At 45.1% G+C, this 17,039-nt stretch overlaps 1 protein-coding gene and 1 long non-coding RNA gene across 6 annotated transcripts; both read right to left on the bottom strand.

The window, feature by feature from the left end:
* Positions 1-2,514: 2,514 nt before the first annotated feature.
* Positions 2,515-8,000, bottom strand: LOC148663835 (uncharacterized). Of its 4 annotated transcripts, none has more exons than XM_088631406.1 (5): positions 7,812-8,000; positions 6,637-6,984; positions 5,726-5,887; positions 5,259-5,314; positions 2,515-4,455 (listed from the first exon to the last, which is right to left on the bottom strand). In XM_088631406.1, the coding sequence occupies exons 1-5, from the start codon at positions 7,825-7,827 to the stop codon at positions 4,384-4,386; spliced, it is 654 nt and encodes a 217-aa protein (XP_088487532.1). In that variant the 5' UTR covers positions 7,828-8,000; the 3' UTR covers positions 2,515-4,383. The 4 variants fall into 4 exon arrangements, with proteins under 4 accessions (XP_088487532.1, XP_088487530.1, XP_088487531.1 ...); XM_088631404.1 differs by having other exon boundaries at positions 7,785-7,996; XM_088631405.1 differs by lacking the exon at positions 7,812-8,000 and adding an exon at positions 7,564-7,717.
* Positions 8,001-8,382: 382 nt separating this feature from the next.
* On the bottom strand, positions 8,383-12,519 carry LOC148663834 (uncharacterized). Of its 2 annotated transcripts, XR_015936436.1 has the most exons (4): positions 12,243-12,517; positions 11,524-11,610; positions 10,596-11,261; positions 8,383-8,494 (listed from the first exon to the last, which is right to left on the bottom strand). It is a non-coding gene; the product is annotated as an uncharacterized LOC148663834 (long non-coding RNA). The 2 variants fall into 2 exon arrangements; XR_015936435.1 differs by lacking the exon at positions 8,383-8,494 and having other exon boundaries at positions 10,639-11,261; positions 12,243-12,519.
* Positions 12,520-17,039: the final 4,520 nt, after the last annotated feature.

Raw genomic sequence — 17,039 nt, 5'->3', positions numbered from 1 at the left:
AGACAAACAAGTATTGTCACAGCTACAGGGCAAGAATTTCCATTATAACTGCGTTTAGTTTTGCACGAAAGTGATCTCTTAGCAGTGTTGGGAACCTTGATGGCAGAAAACAAAGTGATATATAAGGAATAAAATCGGTGTGCAGGTTTTTGCCTGTCCTGCTGATTCTGTGTTTGCTGTTGGAAAAACAAGAAGCTCTTCTTTACACAAAGGGTGGTGGGGGTGTGGAACAAAGCTGAGAGTTTTAAAAAACAATAGTTTTGTTAGTCAAGCCGCAATAATCTGGTGTAGCGGAATTGTAGATTCGAGAAAAAAGGCACAAAAAGGCAGTCTGGTTCTCTCACTTTCAAACGGTACTTTGTGTAGAGACAAGGTGTGTGTATACGTGGATGTCATTCTGTAAAATATGCTCCGAGAAACCTGTTTTTATATCCACCAGTCTCGTTTTTTTTCTTTTTTTGTTTGTCATTTCGACCGGCTTACAGGTCACGGTAAAAATATATGTTTTTTATTAAAGCAATCACGCCCGATAAGGACTATAAGGTTTTTTTTCTTTTAAAAAAACAACAGAATAAAATAAGGATGTCTTCAGAAACAGAACTGAACTCCCATCAGGTGGGATAACAACACGGCTGAGCGGCTTTTTCCCCAGCCCCACCACCCTCTGGGTAAAGAAGAGCCTCCTGTCCTCCATATTAAATGCTCTTTCAGTATTAAATGTTCCTTGTTCCACTTGTGTCTTCCGTTTGGGCTTCACCTGTTTGATCCCTTTGATCAAGTCGTCTGTCAGCCTGACAGACCGGACGTGATTTCGCCCGGATCTAAACCGCAGGGACCACTTCGAGCTGCTTTAGGGATTCACCGTGAGCAAACTGAAGCAGGTGCAGATCTTGACCACTGGGCTGCCTGCAGGTTCACAGCCACCTCTCCTCCCTCGCCTGCGTCTATAAATAAGCGCGCCGCCCTGCTGCCTCCGAGCTCATAGCCGTGTTAAAACCAGAGGTCAGGGCCGCGTGGTTTTGACACCTATGGAGCACCTCACGCGGACTTTCCTGCATTTTCCGCTCACCCGAGCGTTGCTGGGATCCAGCTAAAAACAACACCTAAGTGCACATGCAGATTAAAAATTCCGTGGAGAAATCTAATCAGTAACTCGCTGAGGAGCGATAGGCTTTTGTTGGTGTGATTTGGATTATTCTCTCGCCCGGTGATTATACGGGTTTTGTACATCAAGGCTGCGTACCTTAAGGTTGACTTTAAATACCCTTGTTTTCAAAGTACAATTCATATCTCGAGCATTGAACTTGTCTTTTTACTGTTTCTTTAGGGATATCGCTATTAAATAACGTATTTCCCCACCAATTGTTTTCCAAAACGTGCGATTTAATTGTGATTAAAAAAAAACATAAACCTACAGAACCGGAGCTCCCTTAGGACCGGACTGTTATTGACAGCAAGAGCAAGGTCACACGTCCTGTCTGAACTGAGCTCCGCTTCATCTAGCAGAGCTGTGTGTTTGAACAGAAACAGCGCGGAAACACACGACCGGAGGAGACGGACCTCGCTCAACGCGTTTGGGGATTTTACGTTATATAATGGAGATCTTCGCGTTCTGTCCGTTTTAAATGTATGAAGGAGAGGTCATACGGATACCGCCCAGCGAAACACGAATTGGAGCCCGTCGTGGTAAAAAACAAACGAGTTATTATAGGCTGTAGTATTCCCAAACAGACCACGACTGGTCGTGCAGCTTGTTCCCGGCAGAATGTGAGGTCTGTCGCTCTGTGCGACATCGTCCCCCAGTTCCTGCAACAGAGAGGCGCTCTGCAGCCCAGTAAGAGGACCTTCCGCATCCTAAAAACCTACCCGTTGGATTCTGATTGACGGTCATAAACCATGAAACTCCGTGCGGGCCAACCAGTACGCCGCCATTCCAGGGGAAAGCTCAAAGCGAGTCCGTGTCCGATTGGCGAGCACGTTTCTGCCCACGGCCCTGGAATAGGAAGTGTGGAAGTGGGTTACATTTGCTTCGTAATTGGAAGATTTCTCCAATCCACCTCCCCCCAAGGCAATAAAGAGAGACTTAAAGGTAGAATCGCCTTGTGGTTTTTTTTTTAAATGATTTTTAGTCCTGTTGATCGTAACTTCTATTGGACCTTAGTTTTGGTCCTATAAAACATGCACTTCAGGCTGGGCTCTTGATAAAACTGCAGCAGACGGTCGCGGTGCGTTGACATACTCTTCCAGGATGGATGTTGAAGGGCAGGAGCTGAAGACTATCGGCAGATCTGCTACTGTATTACAGCTGTATTACCTCCGAGTCCGGTTTGTTGTTAATCTCTTAGATCAAGAAAACTTTGTTGGGTATTTATTTTCATTAATAACAGGAAGTTGGTGTCCAAATCATCAACATTTGCTCACCAATAACCTCCAAGGTCAAAGTTACCGAGTTTAAAATGGGTTCAGAAGAGCTTGACGATGTTTAACAGATACAGTACATGTACACATAATAGATATAGCTTACTTTTTATTGTTGTTCCTTTTACCAAAAACACCCTTAGGGTCATATCTAAATACACTTTTAGGAAAAACATTTTAAAAAGCAAATAAATCCCTCCGTCAGATCATTAAGCCCTTTGAGAAGGAGTTAACTGGTTTATTTTTAACTGAAGCCAGTGTCAGTGAGAGGCACAGATGAGGCTCTGTCTTTCCTGTGTGCCGTCGGCCAGAGTCTAGTAAGCTTGTTGTCCTGGTTTGTGCTTCGCTCTGCTCTGAGCTCGACCGCCTACAGTTTCCCTGCGGTCAGTGTGAGCCCTGCCTGAGCACAGACACCTCCGAGAGCAGCCAAACTGCACAGCTCCTCTCTCTGTGCTCATAGTTCACACCCCTGAGCTACTGCAGGACCCTGAGTCTGGGGGTCTGTACTCTCTCAGCCACAAGCACTTCCTCCTACTTCAGAGGGACCAGATGAACAGCTCAGTCTGCTGTCACCCATTAGAAACTGCTCTTTCAGTTAGTGATTCTGCAGGTGACTATTCATTAGAAACATTAAACACTTCACATCATTTAGTTCAGGTGGGGTAGCTGCGTCAGCATGCGTAGGTTGCAAAGGAACAAGTAAAGCTTTATTCCTGTGCTCCAGAAAAAAGAGGAAAAACAACGTTTCGGCTGTGGAGCCTTGGCATCTGAAGAAGGCTCCACAGCTGAAAAGTTGTTTTTCTTCTCTTTTCAGCACAGGAATAAACCTTCATCAGGGTTTGGTTTGATGACAGGAATGAAAGTCCTCCAGTTCTGTTGACATCCAGCTGTGTCTTGACAGAAGTCAGGTTATCAGTTTCAGCAACAAGGCTGGCCAGCTTGTTCCACACTCCCACCACACTTTGTGTAAAGCAGCACCTGCTGTAGTCTAAACACAGCCTGCAACCCATCACTTCACAACTGTAGTGTAGACAGCTGTGTTCCCTCACATGGAGTTGTACTCCCTCTCCCCAGGTGCTAATTACTAATTCACACCGGCAGAGTCTCCAGCTCCACTTAGCTGGGAGCCATCTTGGCTCAAGGCCACACTAAAGGGGGAGTGCTTGGAGCCAAGATGGTGTCTTTCTCACACGGCCTCCCCTCACTGCTTCACGGCCACACACTGCAAAGTCTACAAGTTTAAGCAAACATGTTCTGTTTAATAGTTATATGTGTATAAACATAATACAAAAGCAACTCTTGGCAAATTCTTATTTTAATTTAATAATTCTAAAAAAAAATGTAACTATGTGATAGTTCTGCCTTTTAATTGCAAGTGTTGTGCACGAGTACAGCGATAGGCACAGTTCCTAAATTTGTCCACCTTACCTGCTGCTTGTGCAAAATCTTAGATTGGTTAAGCATATTTTATCAATACCATGTGTGCACTCAGCAATATTTAACCAAAATATAAAAGAGCTATCTGCAGAAATACTTCCAAATAAGGTCCGATTCAAAGAGTTTAACTCCATTTTTCTTTGGTATTTTTACCTTTTCCAGTAATACTTTCACCAATCCAGGTCATCTGCAGTTGTAAAGTCCTGCAGCTCTTGCCAGCTGTGTGACGTGAGCTGTAGAGCTAGGAGTCTAGATTAAACACGTGGCACAGACATAGTCCAGTATCACACCACTCGACCTTGTTGATGCTCATTGTCTCTCTGGCCTGTCTGGGATCCAGTGTGTCTCCGGTCTCCAGTCTCTTTCCCAGAAGGGAGAATTCCAGAGTCTTTCCAGGAGGCATTTTGAAAACATGGTGCAGAAGCCAGGACGAGGGTCATGGGAGTAACAACCAGACCCTCGTCTTGAGTCAGGAGAGCACAGACTGGTCCAGGAGTTACAGAGCTGAGTTCAGGAAACGGACACACTTTACTGTAACTGTCTTGTCCTGATGTGTCCCGGGACAGCGATGAAGTCTGAAGTCTCACAGTGGTCCACTTCCTGAAAACAGAGTAAAGATTAACTTAGGGTCCAGTTGTACTTCTGAGCAACAGTCTGGATACTTTTTTTTTCTTAACGCACAAGAAAACAAGAACAGATACAAAAGCCCTTCCAGTCTGTTTGGTAGTCAATGCCTAATGGATCTCATCCAGCTGTGTGTTGAGAGAAGTCACATGGCTGGGCAGCTTGTTCCACACCCCCACCACTCTTTGTATAAACAAGTGCCTCCTAATTCTTTTAGTTCCTAGCAAGAAAACGATCATGGGAATATGGTCTATTAAAGACCTCCAACACCGGAACAGTAGATCAATGTTGTGAAAGATGTATATAATGGAAAAGATTACGTTTTCTCTTAGGTTACAAGCAGAGAGCGTTAGCAAATGCTGGCAAGACTGGATTGGGTTTGTGGCCCAGCTAAGACCTGATTCTGTTCTGTAAATGAGGATGAAACTGTTTTGTCTAGAATGTGGGTTATTTGTTGTGTTTTTGCTGATTGTATTTCTAGTTGTAACCTCCCTCCTATGCTGGCATAATGTAAATAGTTCATTATATAAAAAACAATATAATCAAAAAATGAAAGATGAAAGCTGTAAATTGTTTTACTTTGTATTTGTAAAATTCTTTCATTTTCAAATAAACATTTTAAAAAAAGAAGTAGTCAGAGTATTGGCTTCAACAACATGGCTGGGCAGCTTGTTCCACACCCCCACCACCCTTTGTGTAAAGAAGCGACTCCTGTCCTGATTAGAGGACAGGTAACGAGTATTATCTGCGTGGTTAGTCATTGGAATGATGCCAAATACCTGTACATTCCTCCTGCAGCTCTCTCTCTTTTCAGGGCTGATGCACGTTCCTGCACCTGTTCAGAAGGAGCAGAAACATATCTGATCAGACTGTATTCTGACTATGATGGTACTCCTATAAGAGACGGGAGGAGGTAATTACTGTGCAGGACTTTCACTGTACTGATCTCTGATGTGGGTTTCATACAGACATTCAAGTATCAAGTGTCACTGGAGACAAATCACTGATACCACTGCTATGTTTTGTAATGATATATCAATATATATAATCAATGTGCTTAGCAAACACTTGTCCAGGGTAACATGCAATCTATAACTGAGGTCTACAGCAGGTAAGTGCAGATAATAACCACGCAAGTTCGTCTTTAACCCCGTACAGGAGAGAGCTCACCACAGTCCGAGAGACATGTCTTTAACCCCGTACAGGAGAGAGCTCACTGCAGTGCTCTAACAGTAGGGGACACTACCTCCCAGGCTCGTGAACTGTCCTGTCCGGTGGAAGAGGCCGAAGACGCAGCCGGACGTTATCAGGACAGAGAGAGGAGGCACCAGCAGCAGAATGATGAAGCACGACTTCTCCAGCTCAAAGGGAGACCGCGCCTGCCGATGGTCATCATCACACTGTCCACCTGGTGAAAACACGAGTGAGGTTACCACCACACGGGCAGAAGGAGACTTGGAGAACGGGTTGCTCCGAAATGGGATAACTTTGAAACAAAACAGGCTTCCCCACATCTCAGTTGCCGTATTTAAGAAAGGAAACAATCGATCGTTGGATCTTCTGTCACCAGAGATCTATCCAGATGCTGTTACAGTGAGCAGTACAGTACGGACACAGAGGAGAGGAAAACAGATTCGCTTCCACTAGTGTTCAGGTTTTGATGGAAACACAGGAGAAATGGGCCTCTTGATCTCCGCAAATAAGCACGGGGAGCTTCACAGTTTTAGCTGCTCAAAAGGAGAATTTGTTTTAATTCATTAAATCAATACCCGCCCAGCTTGAGACAGAGCAGTCTGAGAAATGAGCCCTAGTTTGTACTTTTCTATTTTAATTGTCCATCATATTGTTCAGCGCTTTGGGATATTGTACGAAATATTTTACTGTCATTGTTATTGACACTCTTCTCGGATTGGTCCTGTTCATTATGTAGATTACCAATCGGTGGCTAATTAGAAACACTATGGCGTGTTTTGGACGCTTTCAGCTCCCTGAAACTCCGCAGGTCGTCGTGTGTCATTAAAGACAGAAACCGCAGGTGTTTGAGAAAAGTTCTTTCCTGTAGCTGGAGAGAAAGAGCTCCGCCGGCCGACACCCACTATCTCTTATTATTTCGCTATCTGACACCCGACAGCATCTAGAAAAAGGCTCCGTCCTCACCCGCACAGACGAGCCTGGTGCCGGTTCCGACAGCAACCCGGCCCTGCGCTTTCCCCGCGCAGTAGAAGAGCCCCAGGTCTGTTCGCGACACGTTCCGGATCCTCAGGTCGATGGAGCCGGTGGACGGGTTCAGCGCCGGAGAGAAGCGGGAGTCGGACGCGTAGTTGAAGTTGACCGTCTCCGCCTGGCTCTTACTGGCCAGGAGCCCCAGAAACAGTGTCTCGTCACGCTGGACGAACCACATCACCTCGTAGCCGAGCTGCAGGTCGCAGGGCAGGACCACCGTGTCCCCGACTCCGACGGGTCTCACCGCGGCGCCGGTACCGGCTGCCTCCCGCACAGCGGTACCTGGAGAGACGCGGAGAGAAATCTATCCTCTGCAGAGAAAGCGCCTCTTGTGTAGGATTGCACAAGCTATCACGTTACGTGTACAGAACTTCAGCAAAACAACTCTGAATGAAGTGATTTACCTTGACCGTTTAGTAGCCCCCATCGCTTGTGGATACGAGTTCAATAAACAAGTGAGTCAATTAATCAATAATTCTTTCAGTTGAGTCACTGCCAATCATTTTCACCGCGAACTACCTGCAGATCGATATCGGCCAAGATCTTCTATCAACTAATGTGGCCTCTTCGCTAAAGTGCAACAGAGGGATCATTACAAATCAAGAGCACCGTTTTAAAAAGTGGTCGTTCCACCCGTTAATGCTCTTTGATTATAAGAATCTGAAAAAATGGCAGAGGACAGCGAGTATACAAGACGATCACTGTGCTCTTCTTAAAAGAAAAAAAAATCCCAAACCGTCTTTAATGTTCGTAACCGCTGCAAACCCTTTCATCGGTTTTGCGCGTTTTAAGAGCTGTTTATTGTGCAGTCACCTCAGTGTCAGTTTAAGATCTAATTTCAGTATTTTGTTTGAGAAATACCTGCTCCCTGGGTCGGTAGCCGGGACATGAGCGCCACGAGAAGAAATGTCGAGATTTTAAAGCTTTCGAGTCCCGATACCGGCCTCTCTAGTTGACGGCGGAAACGGGCGTCAACTCCGCTTTGTAAAGTTACACTTTGTCAGGCAAGGAAACGTTTAACGGCGCCCCTCCGCTAAGGTGAGACTGAAATGCGTGTATTCGACACACGAAGGCGTACTCACAGATGAAGAAGAGCAGATGAACTGTACCGTGTAGCCCGTTCATCTCAGCCGCTGTTGAGCCAGACTGACGAGGCGCTGGACTCCGGCGGGACTTCACGTCCGGTCACTGGCCAAGAGACTTTACCGCTGCTCTCTGATGCCGCAGCTGACCCGCTGTGAGGTGTGGGCGTTTCTAAACTCAGTTCTGTCGTAATTTAAATAAGACCCCGGAGGGGGGGGGCTGGGGCCCTCCTGGATTCAATTCAGGACTGGGCGTGCTGTCTGTGTGGAGTTTGCATGTTCTCCTTGAGTTTGTCGGCTTCTTCTGGGTGTTCTGCTTTCCTCCCACAGTCGAAAGACATGCAGATGGGGGTAAATGGCTTCTGGGCAAACTGGCCCTGGTGTATGCGTTTCCTGTGATTGGAATGACTTCACCATTGGGTAGCACTGGTATAAAACTGGCTTGAGAAAGAGATGCAGAACAGATCCCAGCCTGGGTCCATATTTAAAGGTGAGATTTCCTTTAACATGGGGAAGGGGGTCTTAGACTCACTAACTGGCTGGAGTCAGTTACACAATTCAACTAATTATTTAATCAGACAGACTTCGATACCCCTACAGTCACTTTCCTGAGGGGCACAACTACTGAAAAAGGGGCCTTTAAGCCCATTTTACATTAGAATTAAACAGTTAATTAAATAATTAGACCAGCTGTGTGACCGAGAGCTCAACTGGGACAAAACCAGGAAGACACACCAGGAACTGAGAATGATGCCCCCGTATTAACACAGATTTCCCAACCCCCCCCCCCCACACACACACACACACACACAAACAACACCTGCTTGTCATCTCCAGGGCTGACTGATGACTTTTAATAAGCTAATTGTAGGCAGGTTACTATCACTGTCATTATTAAAAACAGGCAGCTTACTTTTCTTTACAAAAGTAATTTGCCCTGGTGCAAATCTGAATATAATTGGTCACTCAGGCCGCTATTGGTTGCAGAAACATAACAGAATGGTCAGTTAGCGTTGCCTCTCTGGAAATCCCATTGTATAGGCAAGAGCGCCACCTGTCGGTTCTGTGCTCCAGCACCACTTACAGCAGAGACCTATAGAAGAGTGAGGAATTATTATCATGAATTCAAAATGCACTTCATTTACAGTAAGTTTTTGGGGGCATATTATTAAAATAACAGAAGCACACGCTCTGAAAAAAAAAGGATAGCAGCCCAAACATAGACTGCCGGGAACTAATTCTGATTTTGTTTTTTCGGTTATCGATAATGACGGGGCCACTCGGATGAGATGCTTCTGAAAAGCACCGCGTCTAGTTTTAGACCCCACCGCACCCCGCGGACAGATCCCGGCTGTAGGGAGATCTAGTGTCGGATCCTGCTTAACGAGGTAAACGGGAAAACCCGGATTTGTTGTAGAAGCGACGGTCCTGGAGGTTTTCCGTCTTCCTCCAGGAAAGAGCCGATTATATTTTCCCGACGCGACTGGAGACATTACAGATTGCAGACCACGGTTGGTGTTGTCCTGGCGTCTCTTGTAGGGTCTTTAGCAATAATCAGCGAAACAAAAAGGCTAGTCAAATTGAAAAGGCACGCCACCTTCCCATAAACTCACCCTTGTAGTAAATTATGCAACATGAAGGCGTTTTTTTAAAATCATTTCCCTACTCGGTGGCAATTTCACATTCACCGCTGAAGCAACAGGCCCAAAATAACATGATCCAGGAGTCAAGTTTAATTCGTACGAGCTTCATCCCATGCTCACACTTTCAAGTCAAAATGGCTGCATTTTCAAAAAAATCCCACCAGGCGGCGCCCTGTTCAATCGCTGCCGTTTACAGGCGCAGCAAGGAGACATTTAACCCTCTGACGAGTAAACAGTTGTGCGCGTACAATGCCAGCAGGTGAATGGATTTTATTTACCCTCCTAACCTGCTAAGCACACTATATTTCCCCCATGGTCCACCCGCCCTACCGCCCTGTCCATCCCAGAGGAGGGACCCACCTTGACGTTTCTCACCCCGAGCGATTGGAACGCTAATTTCACTCCTTTACGCGGATCTAACGCCCGTGAGCAAGGACGGCTTACGAACGGCAGGACACGCGTAAATCCCTCGTCTGGATCGGACTCAATTCTCTAAACGAAATCAAGCTTTTTTATTTTACACTTTCAAGGAGTTCAAGTGATCTAAAACGTTATGATGAACAAATTAAGAAGACCGGTAGCACTAGTTTTCCCAGTTATTTCTCATTGCTAAAAAAAACCCACTTCCAGATGCAATACGGACACTCGTTAATAGAGGAGCCATTTAATATGAAATTTTTTTAATACGTTTTTATTTAAACACCAAAAACACAAAAAGAGACACATATGACAGAATGCAATATATCTCCGTAATCACAATGTAACAAATCGTTGACAGACCTGCTAGTCTGAAGACCGGTGTCTTTTTTAATGCTGCCGAGATAGTGATCAGTTTCACCATGTTTAGAGTTTTGTAAACTGTTCTCCCTTTTGAAAAATGTAATTACTTGCAGGGCCAGCCTGAGCTTTCTAGAGCCTCTAGGCAAGGTCTTGAAAGACTGCTATTGTCAGTTCCCAACACAGCCTTATTGTTCTATTAAGTTAAATGGCTACACTTGTACTAAAATGCAACATGATGATTAATATGACCACCATCACAACCCAGATCTACAGTGTACCCAGTAGTAAAATCAAAATGTGATAAAAAAAAACACTTGTCACAAGAAGACTTCATCCTGTCCTGAAGATCCAGTCCTTCCAAAACTTCACAGATTAGAGCCTGATTCACTTCATCGACAACTTCCTAGTCAGGAAGACCACAATACAATCACTGCTTCTCTTTCAGGATAATACATAATCTAAAATTTAATTCTGTTTGGATTCCATCACAACAGGATAAAGTTTGACAGTGCAAAAAAAGTAAGAAAAAAAGCAGCTTATATATTTGGCTGAAAAAATAAGGCGTTTGTAGGCTGATGTCAGTCTGTAAGAACACTACAGGAGAGAGTCACTTACAGCTCACAGCAATGAGACTCCTCTCCCCATGACCTCTGAACCCAGTGCAGACCCTGCAGTGGACAGAGTCCCCAATCCATCTGTCTGTACCTTCCCTCAGCTCCCCAGTGACCCCCAACATACTGCACTGACTCTCTCCATCACCCCTGCAGTCTGTGTCCATTGTGTCCGTATTCTGTCTCCACAGTCACCTGGACACCAGGGACCTGAGGACTGACTCCATTCTGACTCCCAGGTTCCACATGTTGATCTGCTAGAGGACTGATCGCTGAGCTGCTGTCATTCTGGGCATCATCTCTCCTTGTCAGCTCATAGTCATTCTTGATCGTCGTCCTTGATCTCCTCAACCAGACCCGCACTCCCAGGATCACCAGGATGACTCCAGCAGCACCAGTGACACCAGTGATCACTCCGACAGGAGACCAGTGATGAGGAGGGTCTGATGTAGGAAACACAGAGGAGACAAAACAGAGCTCATCATACCTTCAAGAAGACATGAGGAGTCTCTCCTGATAGAGATACTGACCAGCAGACACACCTGTGATCTCTCTGCACAGGACAAAGGACAGTAAAAACTCTTCTACGCTCGAGAATGTCCTGGGGTTAAAAACCTCACACTGAGAACAAGATGTCAAAGTCCACAACAACACAAGCCTGTGGAGAATTTGGGGAGTTTTCCTGCACCCTCTGTCCAGTCTCACCGTTTACAGGGGAACACTTGTCACCGACAGCTCTCCTTCTGCGTGATATACGCTGGTCCTGTTGTTTCATCTTGCCAAGTTCTTCATCTGAGAGTTATGAAGACAGTCACATTTACTCAACAGCTATTGAAGTATTTAATCCTCAGTACTGAGGGAGTGAACAACCCGTTAATGAGAGAGATTCACACAGGTGTCATGGCAGTATGAGACAGTTAAACTAGTCTTGAACCTGTAAGAAGTCAAACCTTGTCCAGCTGGACTGGAAGAGACTCCTTCCTCATTCACACTCCAGTTTTCTACAGTGTAAAAGCACAAGGGATGAGGAGCAGAAAAACACTCACGAGTTTGCGATGACTGATCTGATCTCTCACAGCAAGGAGAATATCCTGACACCCTCCTGACCCTGGGTTACAGATAACAGTGCAGCACCCCAAAACATAACACTTCCCCAGTACCCCAAAACAATCATCTTCGGCACACCAAAACATAATCCCACTTAGCACCCTAATATACAATCGTACTGCAGTACCCCATATCAATAAGACTAAGTTGGATCTCTCTTCAGACACAAGCCTGATTTATCAGACCTTATATAGAACTGAAGTTCTGAAACACCTATAGCAAAGAAAAACCTAAGTCTTATATGCATTTCATTTCTGCATCATGGATCAACAACATATAGATTCTGTCATCCAGGGTCGATTACTTGAGATTCTCACCTCCCACAGTGAGGGTCACAGTGCTGATGGTGTTGAAGGTCCCTCACTGTGTAGTTGCCCTGATCAGCTGGAGTGAGGGAGCGCAGTATCAGAGAGCCGTCCCGGACTGACACTCTGTCTCTGTACTGGGGGACACAGCTGGCTGTGCTGCTCTGGACAGAACACACTGAGGTCCAGCTTCCACCTCCTGCAGGATCAAACAGCACCTCCACTCTCTCTCTAGTGAACAGAGGGAGAGACAGACAGATTCCAGGCTGCCAGATGACAGTGTCTCTGTGAGATGAAAGACAATCAGGACAGAGGATGATATAAGAACACACTCGGTCAAGAATATAGAGCCCTCTAGTGACCCTACTGTAGACCTGCACACCGCCCACAGTGAGGGCGAGGGGATGGGGTTATCCCCAGCAGAGTCCTGGACTGTCTTTGTCAATCTAAAATAGGTGAATTAAAGGTTCTCTGAACTTGGATGCCACAGTGGTTTGAATCATTGTCATGCACTTGTAGTATCCTCTCATGAGGCACCAGTAATGTAGGGGTTGTGCATTTACTGGGACAATTCTTAATTGTGGCAGTAAGTCACAAAATGATTATTTTCATGGCATTAGAATCCAGCCTTGCGGTATAACTCAAACAACGCACACACACGGGTACTAATACACGAGAATACATTTATTAATACATAAAATGTGCATATAAACATAACAGATCTTATCGAGAGGGTTAGCAGAATACAAAAGGTATATATTCAATCACAAAGAGTTACAAACCAAGAGGGACATACGCGCAGTATATCATTCATTTAGACCGTTTCATAAATGAACTTGGTTACAACTTCTACACTAAATACTCAAAACAAGTACATAACTCTTAGGAATTAAATTGATATCAACTGGTTGGGATAACAATTGAATTCTCGAGCAGTAATGCAGTGAAGTTGAATACTCATCCAATCTCTGGGGATTCAGATCTCCTGCGGGCACAAAGAAACAGTTGCAGGCTGTTGCTGTCCAATCCGCTCTCTTTGGCTCGGTGCCAAGCAGTGGCCGTGCTGTTGCAGCTTGCAACGTGGTGGAGATCCTGCGATGCTCTGCGCTGCTCTCTGAAGACTGGCTAGTTAGTGTTGGCTTTAACTAGCGAAGTTTGTGCACAGGAGAAAAGTTACTGTGGGGGTCCCAGCAGGTCAGGAAGAGGACCAGTTCGTTCCTGATGAAGAGCTAGTTCTGAATAGTGATTCAGCTGTCCACAGTTCTGACCTGTTCACGAGGCCTGCTGCTGGTGCTAACCTCGGGTGGATCCTTTGGTTACTCGTGGCAACCTCCACCCTTGACTCTTAGAACAAAGGAAAGTCCTGCACTCGGACACACTGGCCGTTACGTGGTTGTCCAGGCTGAGTCTCAGGATGGTCAGGAGGCGCGCTGCGAGAATGTTCTGCCCTTGGGAGCCTTCTGCTCCTGGGCCGTCCCGCCCTGGAATTGTCTCACAGCCCTGGAATTCTCCTTTGAATTCCCTTTAGAATAGTCTTAGAACTCTGTGTTGCCTGTTTTTACCTGGAGGAACTTCAGCTCGTTTATTGGATGAAAGTTTCATGGGCATCAGAGACCCACGTGGGTTTTCTCGGCCCTACCAGTCCCTGATTGGTTGATCAAGGTGAGATATGAGTCACTTACTCCTGACACTTAGGAATGCAGTCCAGATGTCCATCTGGCACTCTCTAGACAGATAGGCGCCAATGGATGACCATTGATCATGATAGCCAGGCTTAGCTAAGTGCATCCCCATTTTGGAGCTGTCCCTAATCAAAAGAAAACCTTAAATCAGCCTGCATGAATAACTTCTCTGTGGCTGCACCACAGAGATGAAGAGAGAGATGGGGCCTCATTTGGGAAAGCACAGCAACCCTTAATTCTGTCTTATTAACAAGCATTGCCGCTACACATTGTCTGTATACAATTCCTGGGGTGCTGTCTGTGTGGAGTTTGTATGTTCTGCACTCGTTTATGTGTGTTTCCTCCTGGTGGTCTGGTTTCCTCCCACAGTCTAAACACATGCTGGACGGGTTAACTGGTTCCTTGGAAAACCGGCCCTGATGTGAGTGTTGAACTGGTTGCTTGCCCTGTACTGGGTAAAGAGTTTAAAAATGGATAGATGGGTTACCGTAAAACTGCCTTTACTTCACAATTAACCACATGGGCATCCATGATTTGCAAGAGATGTACAACTAATCTTGTTTTCATCTTGGTTTGAAATTATTCTTCTACAACCTTGAACACTCCTGAGTAGTTGTTAAATTTCATGTCCTGATGCTGGGGTGACTGCAAGCCTGTCTGTCCAGGCCAGAGTCCGACTGCTGACAGCAAGAGTAACTGTACTGAGAGGCTTTCAAATGAAACAGCCACACTAGGAAACTCACATGCTCTAACGTCAGAGCTCTAACTGGGACTCGTAATCTAGATGTGAAAAACAATTAATTAAACATCATAAATACTGACAAGTACTTTATAAGTTTATCAATGTCTGTTACCTGTGATAGTGAGTGGAACAACTCCAAGTCTTGTCACACGACTGTCTTTCCTCCTGTAATAACACTCATATCGTCGCTCATCAGAGAAGCTTGTGCTGCAGAGTCTCATGGAGAAATTCCCCTGTGAGACTCCCTCTTTGGAGATGTTAACCCTGAGCTCAAAGCCAGGGCCAGGGTAGACTGTTTCATGACTGAAAACCACCACGTGTCCTGACTTGTGTCTCCACAGAATATCGATCTGATCACTGGAGTTTCCAACAGCTGCTGTTCCATTGCAGGGCAAGACAACGCACTCCCCAAATCTCCCTGAGACTGGGGTATCTCCAGAGACTGGGCGAGAGAGGATGAAGAGGTTATCTCTAAATAAACATAATACAAGACACTTCATCTTTGTCGTAAAGTGTGCAGATTACCTGTTTAGCTATTCAGCTGACACTGTGATTTGCTCAGACAGCTGGACATAATAATATTAAATAGCTATAGCTCTTTTCTGGACACCCCACTCAGAGCTCTTTCCAGAGTGTTGAAGCCAGTTCAGAGAGGGGGGTTATTAGGAGGCCATGATGGGTAAAGACCAGGGGAAAATTTAACCGGAGTAACACCCCTAGTTTTTTGGGACCCTTATTGTTTCTAAGAGAAAATAAAATAAATGACTGACATGCTGTAAAAGAAAACCAAGTTTAACTGTGTGGACAGTGTATGCATCCTGCACGACGTCTTTGATTTAAAGCAATACTTTTTGTCATGCTGCCATCGTTAAGAATCACAGTGTTTCATGAGAAAATACTGTTGTTATTTAAAGTTGTTGGGTGTGTTGGAACTCCATTTTAATTGGTCTTATTAAAATGACATCTGGAAAAATTAACTACTAAGCTTGGCACGTGTCACTCAACAAATACAGGACCTATAATCAAATTTAAAAACAAGTAGGTCTAAGCTTTACCGTCAACAATCAAGACAGAACATAAAACGGCATTCGAACGTAAAATATTGTATCGACCGCGGGTTTCGGTACGGAACGGAGCAGGCGTGGGACTCAGGGAATGGGGTTGAGCAACACATTTAATAACTCGAATCGGTAAAGGTACACACACAGGGACATGGGTTACAGCGCTGCACCTACACTAACATACACACACACGAAGGGAAGAGACTATATCCCAGCCTCCGTCCCACTATATACAGTCCAGGTGCTGTTCTCAGCCCGCCCTGCGTGGCGCTACATTGTAATACGTGTTACATGTTTCACGTTCTTTATGGAATTTAAATACAATTTAAACCCCACCCCAAAAGTACTAAAAGAGGGAGTATTATTAAAACATTTGACTTATGAATATGAAATTTACCCAAGATGACTAATAAATTAATTACTGTATAAATAAATGCTATTTTTTCGAATTTCCTCTTGCATAGTACAACAAAATATCAAAATCCTTAATATAAAATCTCAGTATTCTATATTTCCAGAGAATTCCCATGACGTGAATTGAATGTGCTGTGTCTGGCGATCTCTGTCGCTAAGGTTGGCGCAAGAAGTAGCCAGTTTAAGAAGCACTTAGTGATTAACGAGTGGGTCGGGGAGCACGTAGATTACTAAGGATTTAACGTTCTACTTTAGTTACGATAGGTTTTGGGAAACACTCGTAAATTAACGATCGATCTTAAGAGCAAGTTTACGATGTTCTTAGCGCTACGATGCTTTCGGGAAACTCACCCCTGAATAGTCAGCTTTTGCTCATGGTAATCTCCAAGTGTAAGTTACTGACTTTAAGATGGAAACAGAGGAGATCGTATTAAATAGGGATGAGTATGAGGCTAAAAGCAGTCTCACACAGTGCGTGTAGCTTACTTATTTTTGTTTTTTAATCAAACCTGTAGTGTATCTTTTATATTTAGGCCAAATTTACAAAACATTAACAAAAAACATTAAAAAGTAAATAAATCCCTCCGTCACTTTATTTAGCCCTTTGAGAAGGAGTTAACTGGTTTATTTGTAACTGAAGCCGGTGTCAGCTAGAGGCACAGATGAGGCTCTGTCTTCCTGTGTGCAGTCAGACAGAATCTAGTGAGTTTGTTGTCCTGGTTTGTGCTTCGCTCTGCTCTGAGCTCAACCGCCTAGTTTCCCTGCGGTCAGTGTGAGCCCTGCCTGAGCACAGACACCACAGAGAGCAGCCAAACTGCACAGCTCCTCTCTGTGCTCATAGTTCACACCACTGAGCTACTGCAGGACCCTGGGGGTCTGTACTCTCTCAGCCACAAGCACTTCCTCCTAC

This window comes from Lepisosteus platostomus, chromosome 5 (genome assembly GCF_059453375.1).
Source record: "Lepisosteus platostomus isolate fLepPlt1 chromosome 5, fLepPlt1.hap1, whole genome shotgun sequence".
Taxonomy (NCBI): domain Eukaryota; kingdom Metazoa; phylum Chordata; class Actinopteri; order Semionotiformes; family Lepisosteidae; genus Lepisosteus; species Lepisosteus platostomus.
Note: the sequence above shows the minus strand (reverse complement) of the source record. Positions and strands in the feature narration are given on the sequence as shown.

Excerpts from the sequence above, each read along its gene's own strand:
- LOC148663835 (XM_088631404.1), bottom strand. The coding sequence starts at position 7,827 with ATGAACGGGCTACACGGTACAGTTCATCTGCTCTTCTTCATCT. Across the intron at positions 5,315-5,725 it reads ACAGTTCACGAGCCTGGGAG|GTGCAGGAACGTGCATCAGC; the intron begins GTAGTGTCCCCT and ends CCTTCTGAACAG. Across the intron at positions 4,456-5,258 it reads GCTGCAGGAGGAATGTACAG|GAAGTGGACCACTGTGAGAC; the intron begins GTATTTGGCATC and ends CTCTGTTTTCAG.